We start from the raw sequence: 26,837 nt of genomic DNA on the forward strand, positions 1-26,837 counted from the left end.
ATATACTGGGCAAAATGAGCATAGGTAAATGTGGGACTCGGCAACCTCCCTCAACCACATAGAACTACAACTGAAATACAGAACAACCATCATTCAGAACCACCTGAAATCTAGTAAATGGAAGAAGGGAGAGTTGATAGGGTTTGCTGATGGTTTGGATGACAGAATATAGTAAAGGGATTAATGAATGACTCCTGGATTATAGGCTTGAACATCTAATGGATATTGGTTTCAGTTAGTAAGAGGGGGGCAGGTTATCCAAGAAAAATGTTGATATAGGAAATAGGAGTAGAATATAAAATTATGTGTTACTTTGGTAAGTTTGAGATGGCCTGTTAGAAAGCCAAATGGAATGTTAAATAGACAATTTGGATATGGAAGTCTGGAACTTAAGGGAGGTTTTGGTAAACATACACTCTGTCGAATTATCACAATATAAGTGGAAGGCCAAAGTCATCTAAAGAGAGAATATGTGTAGGAAAGTGCTCCAGGGACTAACCCCTGGGGATATGCCAGCATTCGGGAGTTCCAAAGAATGCTTAATAAAGGAGACTGAGAAACTAGAGGTTTAAGAGGAAGCAGGGAAACCAAGAGAGTGGTATTCTGGAAGTCAAGGAAGGAAAGTGTTTTAAAAAGGAGAAAATTAAGATGCTTGTCCAATTTCTTTAATTCATCCAGCAAACATTCCAGAGTTCTTTTATTTTATAAGATTTTATGAGCTAGTCCAATAGAATTTACATATACAGTCATGTGCCTAATAGTAACATTTTGGTCAATGACGGACTGCAGATATGATGGATGGTGTTCCCATAAGATTATGATGGAGTTGGAAAATTCTTATGTAGTAATGTCATAGACATTAAAATGTCATGGTGCAAGGCATTACATGTTGTGGTGACGCTGATGTAAAAAAAACTGTGCTGCCACTCATATAAAAGTACACATACAATCACATAGAATAATTAATGATGTTACTGGTTTATATATTTATTATAATATACTTTTTTGTTATTTTAGAGTGTACTCTTGTAAAAAAAAGTTTATTTACAAAAAAGTTTTCTGTATAACAATATGCCATGTTATTGTGGCAGCAGCCTCATACATCTCGTGTTTACCAAATCTCTTGTTTGTATACTAACATGTGGTGCAGGCTTTGTACCTAGGAGCAATCGGCTGTACCACATGGCGTAGGTGTGTGGTACACTATACCATCTAGGTGTGTGTAAGTGCATCTATGATGTTCATATGATGAAATCACTAATGACACATTTCTTAGAAGTATATCCCTGTCTTTAAACGGTGCATGATTGTATTTTTAAGGATTTCAGTGTGATAGCTCTATAGGGATTCTGAAGGCCCATCTATATTACGTATTGATATTAAAATTTCAGAAAGTTGCTTTGAACATCTTAACACTCATGATGAATCCACAGTATTCTTAATTTCTGCAGAGTCATCAATTTACTAGAATAGTTCGGTTTGCAAATCCACGTGATCCAGAGTAGCAGCCATTGAGTATTATAGATATAAAGGCCAAATGAAATGCAGAGACAGCTGTAATGTAGAGGTTACTTATGCAGGCATGTGGGAGTTACTTTAATTCTCTATACTTCAGTTTCTTCATCTGTAAAGTGAGGATGCGGAACTAATATATCTCTTAAGGCTCCTCTGTTTCTGAAATTTAATGACTTCATAATCCCAAACCGAATAATCAAAGAAATCACACTTGACTTAGATACATAAAAAAACATATCAACCCTCAAAGTCAGTAATGTCCTTATCATTGAAACCTTCAGTAGCCAGATCAACTTCTAATTGAGTGTCTGGTGATGGAAGCACAAGATTTTGACAGTTGGAAAATACACTAATGGAAGTCCCTGGGAGTCTCTTTGGAATCAACCCGAAGACAATTTTGCGTATACATATTTCCTAAAGGATATTTTGGCAACTCTAGTTTAATTGTTTGGTATAATTGCAATCTGTGTATTTTCACCTTTCTGATAGAGGCCTATAAATTAAACTCAAAGTCATGGAAGGTATTTCTTAAAAAAGCTATGATCCCTTGGTAAAGAAATAATAACTAATCATAAGAAAATACAACTACACCTTCTGTTGGTGGCAGTGAATGTAGAGAGAATGCTATGAAGGTTTTGGGCACGCTGCCAGAGTACAAGTGGTAGGGTGCTGCCTGCCCACCCCCAAGTGCCGCACACCAATCCTCTACCACATACACATCTTCGCACCTGACTGACCATGTCATCTCCAAGTCCTGTTTCTGATACTTTGTGTCTCAACTGAAGAAGATGAAGAAATCTGCAGGGGAAATTATCTACTGTGGGTAGATCTTTGAAAAATACCCCCTTTGGGTGAAGAACTTTGGCATCTGGCTGTGCTACAACTCCTACAGTGGCACCCACAACATGCACCGGGAGTACCAGCCTGACCACCACAGGCGTGGTCACGTAGTGCTACTGAGACGTGGGGGCCGGGCACCGTGCCTGCGCCCACTCAGTCCATATCATGAAGGAGATCTGGCAGACTGGCAGTTTCATGATTCCAAGATCAAGTTCCCGCTGCCCCACCTGATCACCAGCACAACCACACTTCACCACCAAGAGGCCCAACACCTTCTTTGAGATGCAGGGCCTCCCTCTCCCCTGGTCTGTCCAAATAAACTCCTTGGGAAAACCAATACAATAAAATAAAAGACAACTACATTTGTTGATCTACATTTCTAGCACACTACAAGTCTTTTGCATATTTTAATCTCTTCATTCATTTTACAATCCTGTAAAATGAGTGTGTTTTTATAGATGAGGAAACTGAAGCTCAGAGGGATTGTCATGGAGCTAAAATAGTGGCTAACGGGGATGCAAAGCTGGGGTTGCTTTTGCTTTTGACTTTATAATTATAGTAAAAATAAACAACAAAAAACCATCAAGGATAATTTACTGCAAAAGGTCGATAAATAAGTTGTTGTTTCTTTAACTGAAGCAGTAATCTCCAAAACCATAGGTAGATGTGAAGAGGAGCAAAGAGGCTGCCGAGGAGAGTCAGATACGTTAAGTTGCTATGAGAAGGCACTTTTCTGTACCTGACTGGTAGGCAAAACCCAGTAGGTACCAGGCATGCAGGAGTTACAAGCTCACTCCGGTGAATTACCACCCTTCTTCATAGGCACCCTGAACTTTGGGATATATGGGGCACATTCATACATTTCTATTTAGTCCTCATAGGAACTTTCCAGGGGGAATTACTGTCCTCATTTTACTGATGGATTTCTTGAGACAAATGGTTATGATATGATAATAGTAATATTACTATCTCAGAGTTATTGAGCATTTACCATGCGCTAGGTACTTCACATTAACTCTGTTCTCAGCACATATATTATTAACTCAATCCTCACAGCCGCCTTGTGATATAAGTACTATTGTTATCCAGGTTTTACAAAGAGGGAACAGATAGCATGGCCATGCATTTAATAAATGGAAAAGCGGATATTTGAACTCAGTTTGACTTCATAGCTTATCCTTTTAATCATTATTCTTGCAATCATTTCACAATATATTAAGTGAAGTCATTATGCTGTACACCTTAAACTTATACAATGCTATATATCAATTATGTCTCAAAACTAGGGCAAAAGTATAAATATTAAAATACAACTAAAAAATAAAAGAAAATTTGGTATTAATAAAAATCACTGCCCTAACCGGTTTGGCTCAGTGGATAGAGCGTCAGCCTGTGGACTCAAGGGTCCCAGGTTCAATTCCGGTCAAGGGCATGTACCTTGGTTGCGGGCACATCCCCAGTAGGGCGTGTGCAGGAGGCAGCTGATCGATGTTTCTCTCTCATCGATGTTTCTAACTCTCTATCCCTCTCCCTTCCTCTCTGTAAAAAATAAAATAAAAAATAAATTTAAAAAAATAAAATAAAAATCACTGTACTTACTATTTTACTTTCTGGTATGCAGAAAAATGCCCAGCCTGAGATCAAAAGCTTCCCTGAATCCTCACCAGTATTGTGAGGTACACGAAGGGCTAGAGGAACCCTCAGATAGTTATCAGTGAATAAATGTCAAGAGGTGATTGAAGCAAGAAGCAGTAAATATTAGTGAATCAGTGTCCATACTTCCAGCTTCAAAAATACTTGTTTAGAATTATAGCATGTGGGTCCAAGATATCTATTAATAATTAAATATCTTTTTTTTTTTCAAAGAAAACTCTCAGACAACCAACTCTCTTTTTCCTCTTCCCAATATTAATTCAAATAGGACAAACCACAGATTTGCAGGTTCTTTCCTCCAACTGGAAAACCTAAATGCATGAATATGAAAACTTTTTTATCACAAATAGAAACTTAATTTTTAATTCAGAAATTCCTACTTATGAGACGGAAGGAACTAGGGATTGTGGTCAGAATTTTTATTTTCTTGCCCTACCTGTTGAGTGATGGAGTAGCATTTTCCCCAGATTCATTTCCTGTGGCTTCAGCTAATTGTAATTTGTGAATCATTTCATCATTGTTTGCAAACCTAAGCAGTTAATGCCAGCAATATATTCTTTTGTCCTTTTTCATCTTTTATTCAGTGATCTGTAAAGATAACTCCCAATCATTTGGTTCACACTGGTCTTGTGATTTGCTCACATGTTTACATTCAACTGAAGTCATTAAAAATGTTTTTTAAATTAATCTTTATTGTTGAGATTATTACAGATGTCCCTCTTTTTCCCCCCATAGCTCCCCTCTACCTGGCTCCCACCCCAGGCCCTCACCACCCTATTGTCTGTGTTCATAGGTAATGCATACATGCATGTATGATCTTTGTCTAATCTCTTCCCGCACGCCCCCCAAACCCCTTTACCTGGGAGAATCGTCAGTCTGTTCCATTTCCATGCCCCTGATTCTATTACATTCACCAGTTTATTCTGTTCATCAGATTTTTTATTCATTTGATTTTTAGATTCAATTGTTGATACGTATGTATTTGTTGTCACTTTGTTGTTCTGATGTCATTTTTTAGAAATGTCTCCTGAGGAACTCATGTGTGGCCCCTGGAAATGGATTTTTATAGTGATATGTGTAGTGGACGAGAAGTTTATGATTAGAGCAGACATCCTATGATTTTTAATTATTTCTGTTAAATTCTATGTTTGCAAATAAAATTTAGAGGGTACCTATTTCTAATTTCAATTCTGCCACACTTCCTGAGGCCTTTGCCTTCACTTCAGATGGTGGCAACCTGTGAAACTGAGTGGAGTCAGTCATTAGACTGTGCAGCTGATCAAGGAGTTGGAACCAGTAATCCAGTTGAAACAGATCCCCTTTGTTTAAATACCCGTTAGCTAGGCAAGTTCCAGATTGCCTTAAATGTCAGTATAATTTTGGTCAAGTGAGCAGCTGTGCTCTCCACTTCCTAAATCTGGCCTTCATCACAGTCTGAAAAGCAGGTTTTGATAAAAATCAGTTTCCAAATGTAATTTGTGTAACTTAAGCCCTTGGAATGGGTAAAATGCTCTTCTTGGGGGTGGGGGAGGTATTTTTGTTAACAGCAGGGCTGAGTCCAGGTATGAGAGTAAGAAGTGTTTTGGTTACAAAGCTTGATCTGTATTTAACCAAATTAAAGTAGAACTGGTCACTAATATGAAGGTACTTAGTGTTCACTCACAGGATGGTAAGAATACCTCTAGTTCTTTATTTTCGCAGATTTTGTTGTGACTCGTTGTTTCTTTGGCTTAAAAAAAAAAAAAAGCTGCAGCACTAAGGCTCAATTTTGATTCATACCATCCTCTTCCTACACCCCACCCCCATAAAAGGTAGTTTGGTATTATGAGAAGTTTGTCTTTGGAAAAGTAGTTAAGGTTGCACCAGCTCCATCACTGGCTGATTTACTATGTATCCTTGGGTGAATCACTTTACTTTTCTGAACCTGGGCAAGTAATTTTATCTTTTTCTTTCCTTTCCTTTCTTTTCTTCTCTTCTCTTCTCTTCTCTTCTCTTCTCTTCTCTTCTCTTCTCTTCTCTTCTCTTCTCTTCTCTTCTCTCCTCTCCTCTCCTCTCCTCTCCTCTCCTCTCCTCTCCTCTTCTCTCTTCTCTCCTCTCCTCCCCTCCCCTCCCCTCCCCTCGCCTCGCCTCCCCTCCCCTCCCCTCTCCTCTCCTCTTTTTTCTTTCTTTTCTTTCTTTCTTTCCTTTCTTGTCCAAATTTACTTCTATTTAAAAATGCTCAAGAGACTTTAAAAAGGCCCCAAAGCCCAGAGGCATCCAGGTTTAATTTAAGATCATCCTGAGTTGGTGTCTGTCCGTTTCTCCTTTTAGTATGAGGCATCAATTTGATCCTTGTTAATGAGACACCTCAATAATTCTAGTTGGATCGTGACGATTTCTTGTGACTCCCAGTATCTGTCATAAATGGCCATCAGTTTATGAACGATGAGAAATATAATACCAGAAATAATCACGAGACGTCTGCAGATTCTACTTGAATATCCTTTCTGCATTTTTCTTTGCAACCAGGCCCAGTGATTATCAATTTGAGTAGTGGAGACCATGATGAGTGTCACTTGCAACTACTGGTATTAAATGCAGCTCTTATAGAACAGAAACCAGCAACACCCTTCAAGATGAAACACCGTATCTATTTCTTAATAAAAATAAAATACATAAGAAAAACTAAAATGTTACATTTTTTAACTTTTTGTTTTTGAACTTCTTTTACTTTTCAAGTAAGTTATTATTTTGAAAGTATATCTGAATTACAGGTAATTCTCCTTAAAAGCCATTGTTCTTATGTTTATCTTTTTGAAATGCACATGAATCTCTCCTAGTTAAAAACAAAACAAAACATATGCTTAAATCTGTTGCTTCCTACAAAATGTTTATCAATTGAATGGAACAATGCTACTCAAAATATGAATTTTATTTCTTTACCACTCACCTGTTTAACCAGTGCCTAAAAGGCTCTCAGTAGTGATCTTTGAGCCTTTCTTATTCCTCACACTTTTGACCTACATTGCATTTGACACTGCTCTTTTTTTTGTAAACTACTTTTGTCCCTTATCTTTCTTATAGTCATGGTTTTTTATTTTACCTACTAGAGGCCAGGTGCACAAAAATGTGTGCACTCGGGGAGGTCCCTCAGCCCGGCCTGTGCCCTCTCGCAGTCTGGGACCCCTCGGGGGATGACCACCTGCTGGCTTAGGCCCACTCCCCGGGGGATTGGGCCTAAGCTGGCAGTCAGACATCCCTCTGGCAGCCCAGGAGCCCTCGGAGGATGTCCACTTGCCAGCAGGGAGCAGACCTAAGCTACAGTCAGACATCCTTAGCGCTACTGAGGAGGTGGGAGAGGCTCCCGCCACCACCACTATGCTGGCAGCCGTCAGCCTGGCTTGTGGCTGAGCAGAGCTCCCCCTGTGGGAGCGCACTGACCACCAGAGGGCAGCTCCTGCATTGAGCGTCTGCCCCCTGGTGGTCAGTGTGTGTCATAGTGACCAGTCATTCCCAGTCGTTCTCCTGTTGGGGTCAATTTGCATATTACCCTTTTATTATATAGGATTTCTTCTTTGATCATATCATCTCACTTTCCTTCTTTAACCTCTTCCCTTCCCTTCTCTTTGTTTCAGGTTTCATCCTGCTGCTGATTCTCCACACATCTTCCTTCTTGGAGTATTTGCCATTGTTTCAGCTATTCCGTGTGTTGATGACTCCCAAATCCTTCACTCTAGCCTTAACCATTGCCCCCTAAATAACTGCCTGTGGAATATTTCTGTTTGACTTACCCATCATCCTCTCTTAAACTAAAGTCATTGATTTTTGTTCCTCACTAAGCTGTTGCTTTTCAACTTTTTTATTAGTGATACCACATTTTTCATAGCCACCTTGGTTTAGAATCTCCAGTTTATTTTTGACACTTTCCTATCTCCTCCTCCTCTCCATCCCCCTCTGGAACCTAGATGGCCCATGCCATCCACCTGCACATCTTTGTGAGATTAATATTCCTAATCTTACTTTTTTCTAGACATATCTCTATTTAAAGATCTCAGTAGCTTTTTATGAGTAGGGTAAATTCTATTGCAGTCTATTCCAAATTACTTTTCTAGACTTATCTCTGACCATCCTATATATAAAAAGCCTGTGGTCGTCACGCTGTAATGACTGATCACCAGGAAGCTGTGTGCGCAGCAGGCACACGCAGTTGGGTGAGGCTGCATGCACGGCGAGGCACGTGGGTGGGCGGGGACTTGACTCTGGAGGACTTGACCAGAGGTGCGTGTGGGTTTCTGGGTCCCGCTGGCATGGCAGGCGGGTTTCTGGGTCCTGCCGAGCCGCAGGACTCTGGATCCTGGGTCTCATGCGATTTTGTGCTCTGGGTCACTAGTCTATGTATATAAAAGCCTAAGCAACCATTTGACTGGTAGATATGACGCCCACTGACCACCAGGGGTCAGACGCTCAACGCACAAGCATGGAAACATGGGACAGACTGATGAATCTCAGAGCGGCCGAGGGAGGGCAGGAAGAGATTAACCAAAGATCTTGTATGCATACTAGAGGCCTGGTGCACAGATCCGTTCACCAGTGGAGTCCCTTGGCCTGGCCTGTGCCCTTTCGCAATCCGGGACCCCTCGGGGGATATTGGAGAGCTGGTTTTGGCCCGATCCCTGCAGGCCAGGCTGAGGGACCCCACCAGTGCATGGGCCTCTAGTTCTTCCATAAGATCTCACTGCTTAACTGTAATAGAGATAATATCCTGTGCAGTTCCCTCAAACACTCCTTATATTCGTTTTCCTTCCTTTTGCCATGGATGATGTCATTTCCCTTTCCTGAAGTGCCCTGCTAGCTTTTTGTTTTAACCTTTTTATTGTTGAAATACAACACTTAGAGAAAAGTACATAAAACACAAGTGTACTGCTTAATGGATTACTATAAAGCTAGCACCACCCAAGTCAAGAAGTAGAACATTGCCAGGATCCAAAAGCTCCTCTTCACCCCAGCACTTGCCTCACTGTTTCTTTCCCCTCTGTGCTTGTTTTTTTTTGTTTGTTTGTTTTGATTCATTTAATGTAAATGGAACCCTATAGTTTTTTTTTTCTGACTTCTTTTATCCAACATTGTACAAGTCATCTTTGTTGTTGCAGTAGTTCAAATATATTTACTGCTGTGTAGTATTCCAATGTATGAATTGCTCTGTCTATAGCAATGTTGCAAATTTTTATCAGGTTCTAATCTTACAGAAAACCTATCTTTAATAACAATAGCACAACTATCATTTATTGTGTATTTACTATATCTGAGGCATTATATTAAGCAGTGTGAAAGATTTCAGATTTTGGTGCAGAACTGTCTGCTTTTTCTGGCTCTGCTGCCTACTAGCTTTGGGTCTTGGGCATAATTCTTAACCTATGTGTAGCTCAGGTTTTCCATCTGCAAAATAGAGATAATAGTAATATTCACTTATAGAGTTATGAGGGGTGAGTGAATTATTATATATAACACATATAGAACAAAGCTTGTCACATAATAAGCTCTAGGTATATGTTAATTATTTATTATTGTATGTCTATATCATTTATTCCCTAGTAACTTCCTGAGGTGAGTGCTAATATTATCTGTTTTACAGTTGATAGTGAGACTTAGAGAATTGAGTCATGTGTCCATGACTACGAAGCTAGGAAGTGATCCAGCTTTCTACAGATGTATATATTGACAAATGTACACACCTTAATTGGAAGAAAGTTTTCCCAATATTTTATCCTTACTACATGTGATTTACTTTGATATTTTCTGTTGTTGTTTTTTTCAAAAATACTAGTCATGATACGCTGGGTTATGACTTGTAATTTGGAAAGCCCTGCACATACCATTTTATTCATTTACTAGAGGCTCAGTGCACAAAATGCGTGCACGAGTGGGGTCCCTAGTGGTTGCTGGCTGGGGCCTCCCTTCCCCAGCTGCCAGCTGACGGCCGGGACCTTCCTTCATTCCACGCTACCCCCTGGTGGTTAGCGCACATCATAGCGAGCGAGCGAACTTCTGGTCGGTCGAACTCCCAAGGGGACACCTTGCATATTAGGCTTTTATATAGATTGTCCATTCACTCAATAAAATGAAATGAACATTTTCTCTGTAGCAATCATGGTCTCAGAAGTTGCTGTTAATAATCTCTTTGAGACTTAACCTGCAATGTAACCTTGGTTAGTTATAACTAAGGAGTCCTTCCACTTTTATAAAACAAGAACTTAAGAATTGTAAAATTCTAGTCAGATTGGTGACCAGATTTGTTTATAAATATTTTTGTTCTCATTTACTTATTATTCCTGCTAAATAATATAGAGATGGAACTTCCATTACTTTGAGCAGCTGTATGTCAGGGATGCTCTGGAAAGATGTTGCTAGGGCTCTGGACCTGGTTCAGGTTGTTATTAATCTTCTAGGCCAACCATATCAACTGCCTTATTCATCGTTTTCATTATTTCTTGGGATTTGACGTTTTTGCCTCTGAAAAAACGTCATAGAGACTCCAACCTCTGAAAAAACATCATAGAGACTCTAACCAAGTTCTGCGTCTACCCTTACTTATCTCAGCAGGAGTGTTAAAATTAGAAGGAATGAAATTTAATATGATAGTTCCTGCACTAGAATAGTTTCTGATTTTTAAAAGATTCTAAAGCTTGTTCCTAAGATTTAGAAGACTATAGCAAAGGGTAAACGTGATGAGCTGTGGCTGAAAAAGCTAAAAGAGAGGGAGGAGTCAAGGATTTCTCCATGCTCTGAATTGGATATTAGTCCAAGTGATGAAAACGAGGGAGAGGAGCACGAGTTCTTTTTTCTGATCGGCGGTATTTGTGGTATCTGCAGGGATCTGTTCCTAGGACAAGGGTTCTAAAGATGCCCATCTGTCAGTTATCCTGGAGACGGTAATGTTCTTGATCTATCCAGAGCAGCGTTGTTTGTTTTAGAACGGCAGGCTTGAAGCCATTATTCCCACTGTATTCTAACTTGAATATGTTCAGTTTCTGTTCCAGATGATCGGGCTGAACAACGAACCTGTCTCATTTGTGGGGACCGCGCCACAGGCTTGCACTATGGAATCATCTCCTGTGAGGGCTGCAAAGGGTTTTTCAAGCGGAGCATTTGCAACAAGCGGGTATATCGGTGCAGCCGTGACAAGAACTGTGTCATGTCTCGGAAGCAGAGGAACAGGTGCCAGTACTGCCGCCTGCTCAAATGCCTCCAGATGGGGATGAACCGGAAGGGTGAGTGGTGCTTGTGGCTCTACTATCCACCCTTCATCCATCACTTTACCTTTCGTGTCAGCTTTAAGCCTTGGAGTTATTCATTTCCAAGCCTGCACTATATGCCAGGCCCTATACTGTGTACTCATAACCCAAAAATGAATCTGACACCGTTCCTGCCTACAGGGACCTCCCAGACTATGTGGGGATAAAGACTCGTGAGTCGTTAAGGATTCTGTGAGAATGAATGCACAGGCTCCATGTGGCAAGACCCCAGTTAACAATCAAGTACTAACTGGGGTTTATATTGCTCCACTAGTTCTCCTGGCAGGGTGTGATGACAGGAAGTGGGATTTTTGATGAAAGATAAGAAGGTAGTGGGTCCTCTGACTGTGATATCATTTTGTTTGTTAGAATCATGGCAAACTCAGAGGCTAGGTATGCTCAGGAGTCTGTGACCATGTTGGTGAAGAATTTGGGATTTGTTGGGAAGCTTTCTAAGAGTCATTAGCCAGAGATGACCAAAATTAATGGGTATTGTAAGAGGATTTATCCAGAGGGCAGCTTTGAAGAATGGATTGGGTGGGAGATGAAGAAAAGTCACCTTGGAAGTTTTTAGAGAGTGAAAAGAAAGGTATGAAGGACTTGGGGTGGGATGGGGATGTAGGAGAAGCTCATCTGGTAGGAGCTAGTGACATACTGGCTATTAGGCAGCAGCAAAAGTTGAAGTTGAAGATTTGGATTAATAGTACTGACCCTCCCGCCTGGCCAGAGTAACTCAGTAGTTGAGTGTTGACCTATAAACCAGGAAGTCATGGTTCCATTCCTGGTCAGGGCACATGCGCAGTTTGCCGGCTCGATCCCCAGTAGGGGGAGTGCAGGAAGCAGCTGGTCAATGATTTTCTCTCATTGATGTTTCTATCTCTCCCTCTCCCTTCTTCTCTGAAATCAATAAAAATATATTTTAAAAAAATAGTACTGACCCTCCCAGGAAAAAAAGTCAGGCTAAAAAAGCAAGGTGGGGCAAAATGTTGGCCTTGATAATGCTGGGTTTGAGGTTCCCTAGAAGGACACATACAAATGTCCACCAAGGAAATTGGACATCTAAAATTGGAACTCAGGTGAAAAGCCCTGCCTGCAAGATGGAGTTGTTGGCATAGAAATGGGAAGACTTTGTTAGTGGGTAGAAATCACCCAAAGAGAACTTGGATACAGAAGAGGGCCAGTGTCCCAACTGTAGGATGTTTTCATGGATGGTGGAGAGGAGTAGTTCAGTGGAAAGAATGGAGGCTCTGGAGGCAGAGGGTGGTGACAGACTAGCTGTGTGACCTTGGGCAGTTAGTTTGTTTTTTATCTCTGATGCTCAGTTATCTTACCTGTAATATGGTCTGATAATACTTAATCTTTCAGAGTTCTGTAGAGAATGAATGTGACAATGTATAAAAAGTACCCAGCAAGGTGTTAGGGATTCATTAGTATGCAGGGGTGGGGGTTAGTTAGTCTGACTTCTTGAACTGGTCAAATTGATCTATAGCAGTGACCCTTCCTAATGCCGCGACCCTTTAATACAGTTCCTCGTGTTGTGGTGACCCCCAATTTCATTGTTACAAATTGAACATAATTAAAGCATAGTGATTAATCACAAAAACAATATGTAATTATGTATGTTTTCCGATGGTCTTAGGCGACCCCTGTGAAAGGGTCGTTCGACCCCCAAAGGGGTCGTGACCCACAGGTTGAGAACCGCTGATCTATAGCATTAATGAGTGCAGGCATCCAGATTGTTTTTTTGTGGGTTTTTTTGTTTTTTGTTGTTGTTAATCCTCACCTGAGGATATTTTTTCCATTGCTTTTCAGAGAGAGTACAAGGGAGGAGGGAGGGAGGGGGGGAGAGAGAGAGAAAGAGAGAGAGAAGAGAGAGCAACATCGATGTGCAACACATCGACTGGTTGCCTCCCACACATGCCCAGATGGGGCAGGGAGCGAACCAGCAACAAGGAATCTAACCTGCGACCATTTGGTGCTTAGGCCAGCGCTTTGACCATTGAGCAACACTGGCCAGAGCAAGATTGCTTTTTTTTATTGTGTGTGGGGTAAGAAGAACCTTTTGAAAATTTGGCCATCGTGAAAAAAGGTAAAAGATATAGAAGAAGGTCATTGAGATAAATTTAAATCATTTATTTATAATACTAATATTTATGAGCACTGTATGTGCCAGAAACTCTTCTGCACTTTCTATGTATTACCTCATACACACAACCAACCCTCTTATTAACTACTAGAGGCCCAGTGCACAAAAATTTGTGCACTCGGGGGTTGGGAAGGGGGGGGGGGGCCTCAGCCCGGCCTGTGCCCTCTCGCAGTCTGGGACCCCTCGGGAGATAACGACCTGCTGGCTTAGGCCTGCTCCCAGGTGGCAGAGGGCAGGCCCAATCCCTAGGTGCAGCCCCTGGTCGGGCTCAGAGCAGGGCCGATTGGGGAGTTGGGGCGCCACCCCCTGGCATGCACAGAGCAGGGCGGATTGGGAGGTTGCGATGCCACCCTCAGTCACACTCAGGGTAGGGCTGATTGGTGGGTTGGGGCACCACCCCCTGTCACACTCAATGCAGGGTCGATGGGGAGGTTGCGGCGCCACCCCCTGTCACGCACAGAGCAGGGCCAATCAGGGGGTTGGGGCGCTGCCCTCTGTCACGCACAGAGCAGGGCCCATCAGGGGGGTTGGGGCTCCGTACCCTGTCACACACAGAGCAGGGTCGATCAGGGGGTTGGGGAGCTCCCCCCTGTCACTCACAGAGCAGGGCCGATCAGGGGGTTGGGGAGCTCCCCACTGTCACACACAGAGCAGGGCCAATCAGGGGGTTGGGCGCTGCCCCCTGTCATGCACAGAGCAGGGCCGATCAGGGGGTTGGGGTGCCGCCACTGTCACACACAGAGCACGGCCCGTGGGGGTGGGGGTGGGGCACCGCCCTCTATCACCCACAGAGCAGGGCCGATCAGGGTGTTGGGGTGCAGCCACTGTCACACTCAGGGCAGGGCCGATGGGGAGGTTATGGCTTTACCCTGTCACACACAGAGCAGGGCCCGTGGGGGGGGGGGCCACCGCCCTCTATCACCCACAGAGCAGGGCCGATCAGGGGGTTGGGGAGCTCCCCCCTATCAGGCACAGAGCAGGGCTGATCAGGGGGTTGGGCCGCCTTCCCCTGTCACGAACAGAGCAGGGCGGATAGGGAGGTTGTGGCCCCGCCCCCAACACGCGCAGAGCCGCAGGGTGATCAGGGGGTTTGGGTGCTACCCCCTGTCATGCTGATCCGGTGCCACGAGGACTCGCGGTTCCGCTGATCCCGGTGCTGGGAGGCATATTACCCTTTTACTATATAGGATAGAGGCCTGGGGGCCGGCTGGTTTGCCCTGAAGGGTGTCCTGGATCAGGGTGGGGGTCCCCACTGGGGTGCCTGGCCAGCCTGGATGAGGGGATGATGGCTGTTTGCATCTGGTCACACACCCTTTAGGGTGGGGGTCCCCACTGGGGTGCCTGGCCAGCCTGGGTGAGGGGCTGAGGGCTGCTTTCAGGCTGGCGGTTGTTGATTGAAGCTCCCAACCGCTCCTTTTTTTTATTTTATTCTGGGCCAGCTTTAGCTCTGGCTCTAGCTCTGAGGCTTCGTATCTGGTTTGTGTCGGTTCTATAATCGAAACAATGTATAACTTCAGCTCTGAGATCCCGGCCTATATTTGTTAGAATGTTTCAAACTGCCAGCTGAGAGGCCGGCAGCGGCAGGCGGGGAACGTTGGAGTCCTCCTTCACTGAAGCAAGCAAGCCTCATGTTCGCTTCCAGCTGCCTGGCTGCCGGCCGCCATCTTGGCTGACAGTTAATTTGCATAAGGATACGCTGATTAGCCAATGGGAAGGGTAGCGGTCGTACGCTAATTACCATATTTCTCTTTTATTAGTGTAGATTACCCTCAATTTACAGGTGCAGCTTAGGAAGGTAAAATGATTTACCCCAGATATTAGTTTTGTGGTGGTGTCAATGTAAGAATGGCCAAATCTGTAGAGAATTTTCAGAAAAATTTATTTGAGCCAGAAAGAGAATATACCTGGAAGCAGGTATATCAGACTGAGAGAGGTCAATGCTTTGGAGAACAACAGTTTGCTGTTTCTTTTATGCATTTTGAGATTGAGAAGGGAATGTAAGGAAGATTACAGGGCAGTTAAGATTATGCGCTGTCTTCAGGGTGGTCATGTGGATTAGATTACAGGGTAGTTAAGATTATGTGCTCTCTTGAGGGTAGTTTATTTCAAAGGTGTGGTAACCTAGATGCACAGAAACAATGGACAGGGCTTGCTTAAGGCAAAGATAAATCTTTTACTAAAGAAGTAATATGCTTGGGACGTGACTACCCACCATGACCTTCCCAGTTAGGAATTTATGATCAGATCACCTTGTGAGGTTACTTTCCATAGAATCCCTTTTTTTGTCCACACTAGCCACCAATATCAAACAAGAAATGTCTTGAAGAGAGTTTGTGGTCATCTACCCACCTTTGCCTGATTTGGTGGTGGTCTCCAATTTTTTTTTTTTTAGCTCCCTTTGTTACCCTCACTGTGAAAAAAATTTTTTTTGTTTGATTTTTGGTGGAGTTTTGTTTGTTTCACTGTGAAGATTTTATCAAAGCATATTTGTGGGTTGCCTTCTTGACTAAGATGAATCATCCGGCTTTTCGGTTGGCGTGTGAGATTCTGAGGCTTCCAGCCAAACTCACCTGTTTTAGGAAAGAAGGAGCTTAACCTCTTAACCTTTGTAACCGTAGCCAGATGACTGGAGGGATGGGAGGGATGGGAGCTGCCTGCCAGGCCCATTCGCTTGCTGAGCAAGCAGGCTCAGCTGCCTGGTAAAGGCTTCCTCTAAGAGGGAAACCCTGCCACCTCCTGGTTGGTGCTGGGAAAGTGGAATTAAAGTTGCCATTGGAATATTTTGGGGAATATTTAAGGAATCAGGAACTGTCCTGCATGGAACTGTGATGTTCAACTCATAGTTTTATGCATTTTTTAAAACCTATAAAATTATACACCATAAATTTTACTGTATGTCGTGTTTGTTTGTTGGTTTGTTTATTTTTTAAAGTAACCTGGGTATGGGAGGAAATGCAGACTGTGACAAACAAATCTAACTGAAGGAAATGGGAAGAAAGGAGCTGACCTTGATAAAACAGTGTATTGATTTTACACTGTAAGGCTGAAGACAAAAAGAACCCCATACAAACAAAGCACCCTAGTTTGTAAATTTGTTTCTCTCAGAGTTCTCACTACTTTATTTGGGAACTAGGGTTGAACTGACAAGTAAATAAATATATTGTAGATAATGAAAGTCAGGTTTCTAACATCAGAAAAAGAAGTGATAAATCAGGAAAGGGGAAGGATAGAATGAAACCTCTGGTGCCAGATGGAAATCAGAGGGATCAACATGGAATCATGCTTAGGTGGGTTGATAAAAATACAGATAGAAAGTGTGGAGATGCATGAGTTGGTATACATATATATAGCTCTCCACTGAAAGTGGCTAAAGCAGTGATACCACAGTAGCAATGAGCATACCTAGCACTCAGGCCTGGTTTCTAAATATCAATAAAAGGAATCCTTGGAGAATTGATTGATTCTAGGACTGAGACAGGGAAAATGTAAGGTGAGCCTGGATAGGCCTTGCCAGGTAGCTTAGTGGTTAGAGCATTGAAAGAGGGCTCCCAGACAACCAGGTATGATTCTAACATAGGCTATGTATGTGGCTATGTATGTTTTCCCCTCCAAATACACAGCAGGAAAGACTATGTTGCCTTCATTTCACAGATGAAGATACTAAGGCTCCAGCAAAGTTGAGAATGGAACCTTGGTTTTTTTAACTCCTGTTTGGAGAAAAGAGGCTGGGGAGAGGGAAGGATTAGTTCCTGAGTATCTACTATATAAGCCAGGCTGTATGCTTGATTCTTGAGCTATATTGTTTTATATATAATCTTTACAATAGCCCATAAAAAAAGCTTCATTAGCCCCTCTTTATTCTTCAGTAAATTTTATTTATTCTGAAGTTTTATTTATTCAGAGATGTGAAGAAATTTATCTATATGTACAGACAAGGCAGAAACAGGATTAGACCCAAACTTGTCTAATTCTGAAGTGTATAATCTAAGGATACCAAGAATGACGTCTGCTTTAAGGAAAACAAACTTCCGGGCAGCCTTTCAGTTACCACAGGTACTGAGTGTTGTTACGATTGGAGCCCTCACCTTTAGAGGCAACCAAACCTGCCCCAAGGACTTTCTACATTCTTCATAGTAATTTTTTTTCAAGTAGGTATATTATAGCGAAGCTTGTTCTCAGCCCTAGCTGGTTTGACTCAGTGGATAGGGCGTTGGCCTGCGGACTGAAGGGTCCCAGGTTCGATTCCGGCCGAGGGCACATGCCTGAGTTGTGGGCTCAATCCCCAGTGGGGACGTGCTGGAGGCAGCCAATCAAAGATTTTCTCTCATCATTGATGTTTTTTTCTCTCTCTCCCTCTCCCTTCCTCTCTGAAATCAATAAAGAAATGTATTTTTTTAAAAAAAGCTTGTTCTCATATGATGCCATTAGTTTATCCCCTTACTCCCTCCAAACCACCTTCCACAGTGGCCATCACGGATTTTTCGAAAATGTTAGCCTGACCTCATCCCTTTTCTGCATTCTGTCATCCTCAGGCTCCTCTGCTAAAGGGCATACTCTGAGCCTGGCATTCAAGGCTCTCTGTGATCTGGCCTCAGTTGGCCTCTCCAGCCTCATCTCTTGCTACCCTTCTCTCTCTCTCCTCATCCATCCAGATTGAACCACTTGGAAATTCCCAGAAAGAGCACTCCATGCTTACTTGCAGCTTGCAGCTTTTCTGTGTGCTGTTCACTCAACTTGGAGACCTTTTCCCTGCCTGTATAAATCCTGATCATCTGTTAAGATTCAGTTTAGCAGTTGTCTTTTTTAGGAAGCTTTTCCAGACACCAGAGGCTATCATTGCAAATTAAGGGTTTCTTCTCTGTACCCCCGTAATAAGTGCTCCATCAATGATGATAGTAATAGTATTAGTAGTTGTAATTCTTAATGAGGTTAGTACTATTTAAAGGATGCTTTTTTACAGTTAGAAAATGCTAAATAGCCCTAGCTGGTTTGGCTCAGTGGATAGAGCGTTGGCCTACAGACTGAAGGGTCCCGGTTCAATTCCGCTCAAGGGCACATGCCCAGGTGGCTGGTTCGATCTCCAGTAGGGGGCGTGCAGGAGGCAGCCAATCGATGATTCTCATCATTGATGTTTCTATCTCTCTCTCCCTTCCTCTCTGAAATTAATAAAAATATATTTTGAAAAAAAGAAAATGCTAAATAAGTTTTTCCTTTTGTTGAATCACCTGAGTGGAAAATCAATGGCAAGGGAACTCTACCGACTGCCTTCATAGGGAGGAGCGATGAAAGTCAATATTCTGATTAATTTTTTTTAAAGTAAATAAAAAATGCATTCTTCTCATTCAACAAATTAGACTCAAACTCACACTGGAAATAAAAAATATTTAAGAATGAAAATATTCTTTCTATTCCTCTCCTGAATTTACCAAAGTCTTCAGATGTGTCATCCTGATGGGATATTTGTAACTGTGGGACCATTAATAATGCAGTCACTTTGGTTGAGCATATTGAATGTATAGAGGGTGTATAGTGTGTGCCCAGCACCTTGGGGCCCCAAAAGTATCTGCTATGAGGTAGCCTGGAATAAGAGTATGTGCTTTGACCAGAAAGACCTGTTTTAATCTTGGCTTCACTAATTACTACCCTGTGCTTTTGGCTAAAGAAGTTCTCTTTTCATGCCTAGACTTCTGTGGGCATGCTTCTCACTCTTGCTTATGTCTCCCTTCAGCAATCAGAGAAGATGGCATGCCTGGAGGCCGGAATAAGAGCATTGGGCCAGTCCAGGTGAGTTCTCGGTCACACTCTGTGATCCATCCTCGAAGCCCAGGGTTCCAGATACTTAACTTGATCCTCTCATCTGCTACTGGGATTGTGGGTTCATATGGAGGTTCTATTTTTAATTTTTTTGAGAAACTCTATACCATTTTCCATAGTGGCCACATCATTTTTACATTCCCACCTTCCAATGCACAAGGTTTCCAATTTTCCACATCCTATTCAGCATATGTTTCCTGTTTTTTCTATCTTGATAGGTATGCCATGATATCTCATTGAGGTTTTGATTTGCATTTCAAATCATGTTGAACATCTTTTCATATACCTGTTGGCTGTTTGTATGTTTTCTTTGGAGAAATGTCTATTAAAGTCTTTTGACCATTTTAAAAAAAGGTTGTTGGTTTTTCTTTTTAATATTGAGTTGCAGGAATTCCCTGTGTATCTTGGATATTAACCCTTTATCAGATATATGGCTTGCAAGTATTGTCTATCATTCTATAGGTTGACTGTTCACTTTGTTGACGGTTTCCTTTATTTTGCTGAAGTATATTAGTTTGATGTAATCCCATTTACCTATTTTTGGTTTTGTTGATTGTGCTTTTGGTGTCATATTCAACTGGCCGGGTAGTTCATTTGGGTAGAGTGTCATACCAATACGCCAAGGTTTTGGGTTCGATCATTGGTCAGGGTACTACAAGAATGCATAAGTAAGTGAAACCGATGTTTCTCTCTCTCTCTCTCTCTCTCTCTCTCTCTCTCTCTCTCTCTCTCTCTCTCCCTCCCTCCCTCCCTCCCTCCCCCCCTCCTTCTCTCTCTCTCCTCCCCCTTCCTCCCTTCCTCTCTCAAATCAATTAAAAAGTATTGCCAAGAAGCTTTTTCTTTGTGCTTTTTTAGAAGTTTTATATGTTCAGGTCTTATATTCAAACCTTTAATTCACATTGAGCTGACTTTTATGTATGATGAGATTTTAATTTCATTCTTTTGCTTATGGCTGTCCAGTCTACCCAGCACCACTTGTGAAAGAGACTATCCTTTCCCCATTGTGTAGTCTTGGCATCTTTGTCAAAGACCTTTGACCATATATGCATGGTTTATTTGGGGCTCTTCTCTCTGTTCCCTTGGTCTATATGTCTGTCCTTGTGCCAGTATCATACTGTTTTGATTACTATACCTTTGCAATATGTTTTGAAATGAGGAACTGTAAGGCCTCTAGCTGTGTTGTTTGGGGTTCTTTGGACTTCCATAAGAATTTAAGATTGTTTTTTCTATTTCTGCAAAAAACACCATTGGGATTTTGATAGGGATTGCATGGAATCTAGTAAACCTCTCAGTCTATGAGCACAGGATGTCTTTTCATTTATTTATGTTTTTAATTTCTTTCAGCAGTGTGCAGGCTTTTCACCTCCTTAGTTAAGTTTATTCCTAAGTAGTTTATTCTTCTGATACTCTTGTGAGATTGTCTTCTTAATTTCCTTTTTGTTTATTCATTATTAGTGTAAAAGTACAACTGATTTTTGTATGTTGATTTTGTATCCTGCAACTTTGCTGAATTCTTTTATTAGTTCTAACAGGTTTTTGGTGGGATCTTTAGGGTTTTCTACCTAGAAGATAATGTTATCTGTAAACAGAGATAATTTTACTTCTTCCTTTCTGATTTAGATGTCTTTTATTTCTTTTTCTTGCCTAGTTGCCCTGCTAGGACTTCCAGTACTATGTTGAATAGCAATGTTAAGAGCGGGCATCCTTGCCTTGATCCTGATCTTGGAGGAAAAGCTTTCAGTTTTTCACCATTGTGTATGAGGTTAACTGTGGGCAAGTACCCTGTGTTGCTCTCTTTACACCTCCAAACTCTATTTAGAATCAAGGGAACTGATGTTAGAGAAACCTATTTCATCTGTCACTGCCTTTGACTTTTTGATAATGGGCATATAATTTTCCTTTTACTCTTTTACTGTTTCGAGGGTATGTTAGAAAGAGAGAGCTGTGATTTCCAAGTTCTTAACTGTGTTTAAGCATAATTAAAAATAAGGGATAGAATTTCCATTTATTGAGCTCCTGTTATGCACGCGCACTGTATAACTTATCTTAGATTAACCTCCCAAATCGATCTGACTCAAACCTGCATATTTCTTTACCACAGCACTCTGTGCGGGAACCCTGAGCTATGAGGAAGGTTGTATTATCTCTAGTATCTGCTAAAGAGGAGGGAGCTAAGGCTTAGAGAACTTAAGTGACTTGCCCAGCAGTAAGTCTAATTGCAGATGAAATTTGAACCCAGCTTCAAGCATTCCCAACATGTTCCATCCCCTGTTTAATGCATCAGTGATTTCCCAGTGTCCTATGGGAGAGTTGGGTGCAGGCTGACTTTGACTCTCAGCTGGAATAAGCTGATGTTACCAGGACTGGCCCTTTTTACCCAGCTCAAGTTATTCCATGCCCACCGCCATCACTGAGACTGCTTCAGTCTGGACCTCAGTAGATATCTGTAGTTTGATGGCACCATCTGTCTTCACATGTCTTAAAAAATGCAAACAGTGATTTCAGGGTTCTAAGGACCTTAAGAGGAAAGGTTTTGGGTTTGTGTGTGTGTGTGTGTGTGTGTGTGTGTGTGTGTGCAACATATGACTGAATAAAGAAAGACAACCCCTCCAATTCAATATGCAATCCAAGCCATTTGAGACCAATCACTCAACTTGTACACCAGTTAAATGTTACTTGTTTTCCCTCCAATTCCTGTGTGCTAGCTGTGCTTTCACTTCTAAATGCCACCTGTATTTATGAACAGCTCAAAGTTTCCTTACAGGCTCCTGGAGCCAAGAATTATGTGGGTATGAGTTAGACAGACTTAGGAGACAGTGTCCTCCCATTCTTTTCATAGGAACAAGAAATAAAAATTCAGCTGGCCCTTCCTCTTCAGCACTCACTCTCCTTCTGCAGGCTGAGGTTAGCCAGTTAGGGTTAGACACTTTATAGAAGTGTTTATCTACTCCCTATATGGTGTAGCAGCTAAAGCACTGGACTGAATACTTGGATATTTTGGCCTCTTCCTCAAACTCCTGCCCAAGCATGGGCATGCCAGTGATCTTGGGCAAATCAATTCATTTATCTGAGCTTTCTTACTACGAATATCCACGTGAAGGTTTGTGGTCAGTACTTAATAAGTGAGCACTTGTTCAGTTACCCATCATGCATTTATTGAGTACTTAGTTATTGTTTTTAAAATCCTGTCATAGTCTCAGGTCTTGTAGAGGATATTTTTATGCCTCATTACCATAAATGCTATAAAAAATAACACTAATGATGAAGATATCATTGTCAGCCTTCCATAATTATTGCTATGGGCTAGGCCCTTTTCTAAACATGTGATCATGTATTAACTAATTTAATCTTCACATCAATCCTTTGAGATAGATACTATTATTCTCTCCACCATATATATGAAGGATTTTAGGTTCAAATAATTAAATGACTTGCCCAAGATTGTACAACTAGAAAGTGGCAGAAGTAGAAACTAGGTTAGAACAATGGTGGTCTGACTCTAGAATTCATACTCTTAACCATTATGCTATTCGAACCCCCTCTCAGAATGCATGGAATTATGAGTGGACAGGAAAAGGACCTAAAATTTTGTCTAGGTGTAGTGATAGAAGGATTCACAAAGAAAGTGACATTTGAGTTGGGTCCTAAAGGGCAAGTAATACTTTATTATTGAAGAGGGGCAATTCAGAGGTAGGAAAGAATAGACTCAAGGACAAAGAGGAATGATGAAGAACCTAGAGGCTTTATGGCTTGAGAGAGGTAAATAAGCAAGAGGAAGGCTATGGGGAACTATGGTGCTGGGAAGCAAGCAACCAGGCCATCGTAAATTAGTGATGAGCCTGGAGAATGGGGGTAGAGGGAAGTATGGGGATATCTGCATTTCTCTTTAGAAGGTTTGGGAATCCCCGTGAAGTTTAAATAAGTTCTCAGTCTTGAAGGAACAGAAGGAATCCTAAACACCCAATCTAACATGTATCAATTTTTTCTCAAAGATATCAGAGGAAGAGATTGAAAGGATCATGTCTGGGCAGGAATTTGAGGAAGAGGCCAATCACTGGAGCAACCATGGTGACAGCGACCACAGTTCCCCTGGGAACAGGGCTTCAGAGAGCAACCAGCCTTCACCAGGCTCTACTATGTCCTCCAGGTGAGCTTCATCCCAGCATCATCTAGAGATCACCCAGAGAATGGAGCCATCTGTGCTGGGTATTCCTGCCAGTCTGTCCCAGTCACTGTATCCTTACTTCCTCGGTCTTTTGGGGTAGGCTTCATCATTTCACAACCCATTTTTGCTAAGGACCTTGAAAATGTCAGGTCTCTCCTACAGACTGATAAATGCAACCTGGGTACATACATTCTTTACCTAACAGTATAACATTTTAAATGTAGCTATTTACTTTATCACTGAAATAAAACAAGCCACACTGAAGTTATAATTTCTCTGCCTCCGCAAGAGTGAAGCTTTTCACTTTATAAATTTTAAGAAATAGGGAAAACTTTTTAACCTAGTAACACTTGCTGGAATACCAATTTGGCGACTTTTGGTTCAATAATGGTACCTTAAGTTAGTTGTTAGGTGTGAAATATAGCCATCAGCTACCAGAGAAGGCATTCTTTCCCCAGAAACCTCTCTTACAGAAAAGGGATCAACAAACTGTCTATAAAAGCCAGGCAGTAAATATTTTAGGCTTCTCAGGTCTACAGTCTGGGCTCAGCTACTCAACTATGCCATCGTAGTGCAAAAACAGCCAGAGACAGTATGTCAGTGAATGCGTGGCTGTGTGCCAGTCAGACTTAATTTACCAAAACGGGCCATGGGCCATAGTGTGCTGATCCTGTTACAGGAGGTGCATCTAAGTAAAACTATAGGATTTTTAAAAATTGGTTGAGAGTGGCTATATTTCTCCAAAAACAGGTAAAAGAAAGATAAGAATCTGCCTTTCTCTTCATATTGTAACTTTTATTCATTCAGTTGTTCCTTAGTTTGTTCTTTCCTTTGAATGTTTGGGGAGTTGTTGCCACATGCCAGATTTGTTTGCTAAGTGCTGGCTTTGGTTTGTGGCCTGGCAAGGCGTTAGCATGTCTCTTCTTCAGTTTTCTTAGCAGCAAAAACCAAAGTACTCACCTTTATCATCATAGTCTGTTGGTATCCATTAAAAAGTCTCTAACCGTGGCACCTGTATGAAGAATTCATTTAGCCAATATTTACTCAATATCTACTTTGCCAGTTCCTGGGTGTCCAGTGGTAACCCATACGTACACACACAGAGTCCCTGTCTAGTAGAGGACAGGTGCATGTAACCATTCATTATGTCCCCGGCTTGATGGAGACAGGCTGCATGGGCAAAGAACACCTGAGCCACCTTCTGGCTCATTCCCTTTAGGGAGGAAGTAGACCCTGCCAGCTTCTGACTAACATGAGACTTTTCTCTCCAGTAGGTCTGTGGAACTAAATGGATTCATGGCTTTCAGGGAGCAGTACATGGGGATGTCTGTGCCTCCACACTATCAATACATACCGCACCTTTTTAGCTATTCTGCCCACTCGCCACTTCTGCCCCCACAAGCTCGCAGCCTGGATCCCCAGTCATACAGTCTGATTCACCAGCTGGTGTCAGCTGAGGACCTGGAGCCATTGGGCACACCCATGTTGATCGAAGATGGGTGAGTGAGCCCTGCCCTCTTTAGCCCTTGCAGCTTCAAAATGCTCCCTACCCTACATCCACCTTCCTCCCTGCCTGCTTTGTCCCAGGCTTCAGAATATGTCAGAAATAGTGAGTGATGACTCAGTATTAGAGGGCAAATCTGTGCTTATCCTTGAAGTCAGTGGTCCCTCATTTTTCTCTTGAGCGAGAGATGACCTATAATTCTGGGTATAATCATACATCAAGTCTAGGCTCCTTAGCCAGACACTGAAGGCACCAACTGGTTATAGCCTGTCTGCATCCCTAGCCAAAATACCCACGGAGCCTGGTGCCATGTGCTCTCTGCAGGCCTGGATGGATGGAAGAAAATACTCTTTCACTCCTCTGTCAGCTCTACCTGAATGGATAATAGTTCAGCCTTTAGGCTACCCATTGCTGTTCCCATTACTCCTTTGGCCTGGAGCATATGCTGTTTGAGTATTTCCAAGCTTAGAAACCCTCCAGAAGGTATCCTGAGATTTCTTAAGCTAGTCTCTAATTTCAAAGAGGAAATTCAAGTCTCTCCCTAGAAGAAGGCCACACAAAAAATTTATAAATCTGGACATGTGGGTGTGGGGAAGAGTCATGCCAAGGGGCCTTGAGAGAAGGCACACTGGGACCCCCGTGTCATCCGGCCCAGAGCTGAGAAATGCCCTGCTCTTTCCCTCCTGCCTTAGCTTAGAAGGGCTGAGCAGCTCTGACTCTAGTGCAGTGGTTCTCAACCTTCCTAATGCCGTGACCCTTTAATACAGTTCCTCATGTTGTGGTGACCCCCAACCATAAAATTATTTTCGTTGCTACTTCATAACTGTAATTTTGCTACTGTTATGAATCGTCATGTAAATATCTGATACGCAGGATGTATTTTCATTGTTACAAATTGAACATAATTAAAGCATAGTGATTAATCACAAAAATAACATGTAATTATATATGTGTTTTCCGATGGTCTTAGGCGACCCATGTGAAAGGGTCATTTGACCCCCAAAGGGGTCTCGACCCACAGGTTGAGAACCACTGCTCTAGTGCCTGAACTCTCACCACCAGGGGGTGCAGTGAGAGCAGGAAAAGCTTCGGAACTTGTTCTGGTCTTTCTCAGCCATTTGGCACCAGGCTCATTTTTCTGCCAGACTGTATTACGTGGGCACCAGATTCCCCTAATGGAGCTGGAGCCCTCATTACCAAAATAGTGCAGGAGTGACTGGGAATTTTCTCTAACACATGAAGCATTAGTAGACGCCAACATTAAAAGTCGTAATCCCTGGTAACTGCACACATTTCTGAGCCTCCGTTCCCCCTCAGCAACCTTTTCTCACAAACCTGCCTCTCTGGCCCTGAGTTTGCTGCTGGCCCCAGTCCTGCCCCTTTATCAGACTGAATTGAATGGAGCTGGAGATTCACGGGATAGGCAAGGAGCCCACTGCCAGAACCCCTTTGTGCCCTCTGTGCCCTAGGAGTTTCTTCTCCCTGTGCCCCCTTCCTCACCCTCTGGCCACTGGAAGTGACTTTGCCCTGTCTCTACACCTTAGATATGCTGTGACCCAGGCGGAGCTGTTTGCCCTGCTTTGCCGCCTGGCTGACGAGCTGCTCTTTAGGCAGATTGCCTGGATCAAGAAACTGCCTTTCTTCTGCGAGCTCTCAATCAAGGATTACACGTGCCTCCTGAGCTCTACATGGCAGGAATTAATTCTGCTGTCCTCCCTCACCGTTTACAGCAAGCAGATCTTTGGGGAGCTGGCTGATGTCACTGCCAAGTATTCACCCTCTGATGAAGAATTACACAGGTGAGGAATGCTGGGGAGCAGTTCCCAAGCAACCAAACCATTGTCATCCCTACAAGGCAGTAGGCTTGCCTGGCGCTCCAAAGGATGAGCATTAAAGCCCTACTCTGCCACTGACCGGCTTTGTGACCTT

The 26,837-nt window shown here is 42.5% G+C and overlaps 1 protein-coding gene and 1 pseudogene across 1 annotated transcript in view; both read left to right on the forward strand.

Moving 5' to 3' along the window:
• Positions 1 to 2,141: 2,141 nt before the first annotated feature.
• LOC102421100 lies at positions 2,142 to 2,700 on the forward strand (annotated as a pseudogene).
• Positions 2,701 to 11,008: 8,308 nt separating this feature from the next.
• NR6A1 (nuclear receptor subfamily 6 group A member 1) overlaps positions 11,009 to 26,837 on the forward strand; it is a gene marked incomplete at its 5' end in the record, with an annotated part of 29,672 nt that continues 13,843 nt past the window's right edge. Inside the window, 5 exons of the mRNA XM_023760136.1 lie at positions 11,009 to 11,255; positions 19,154 to 19,209; positions 23,232 to 23,386; positions 24,679 to 24,903; positions 26,453 to 26,707. Coding sequence (XP_023615904.1) covers positions 11,009 to 11,255; positions 19,154 to 19,209; positions 23,232 to 23,386; positions 24,679 to 24,903; positions 26,453 to 26,707 — 938 coding nt within the window. The remainder of the gene's footprint in view (positions 11,256 to 19,153; positions 19,210 to 23,231; positions 23,387 to 24,678; positions 24,904 to 26,452; positions 26,708 to 26,837) is intronic.

Source organism: Myotis lucifugus, unplaced genomic scaffold (assembly GCF_000147115.1).
Source record: "Myotis lucifugus unplaced genomic scaffold, Myoluc2.0 scaffold_173, whole genome shotgun sequence".
NCBI lineage: Eukaryota > Metazoa > Chordata > Mammalia > Chiroptera > Vespertilionidae > Myotis > Myotis lucifugus.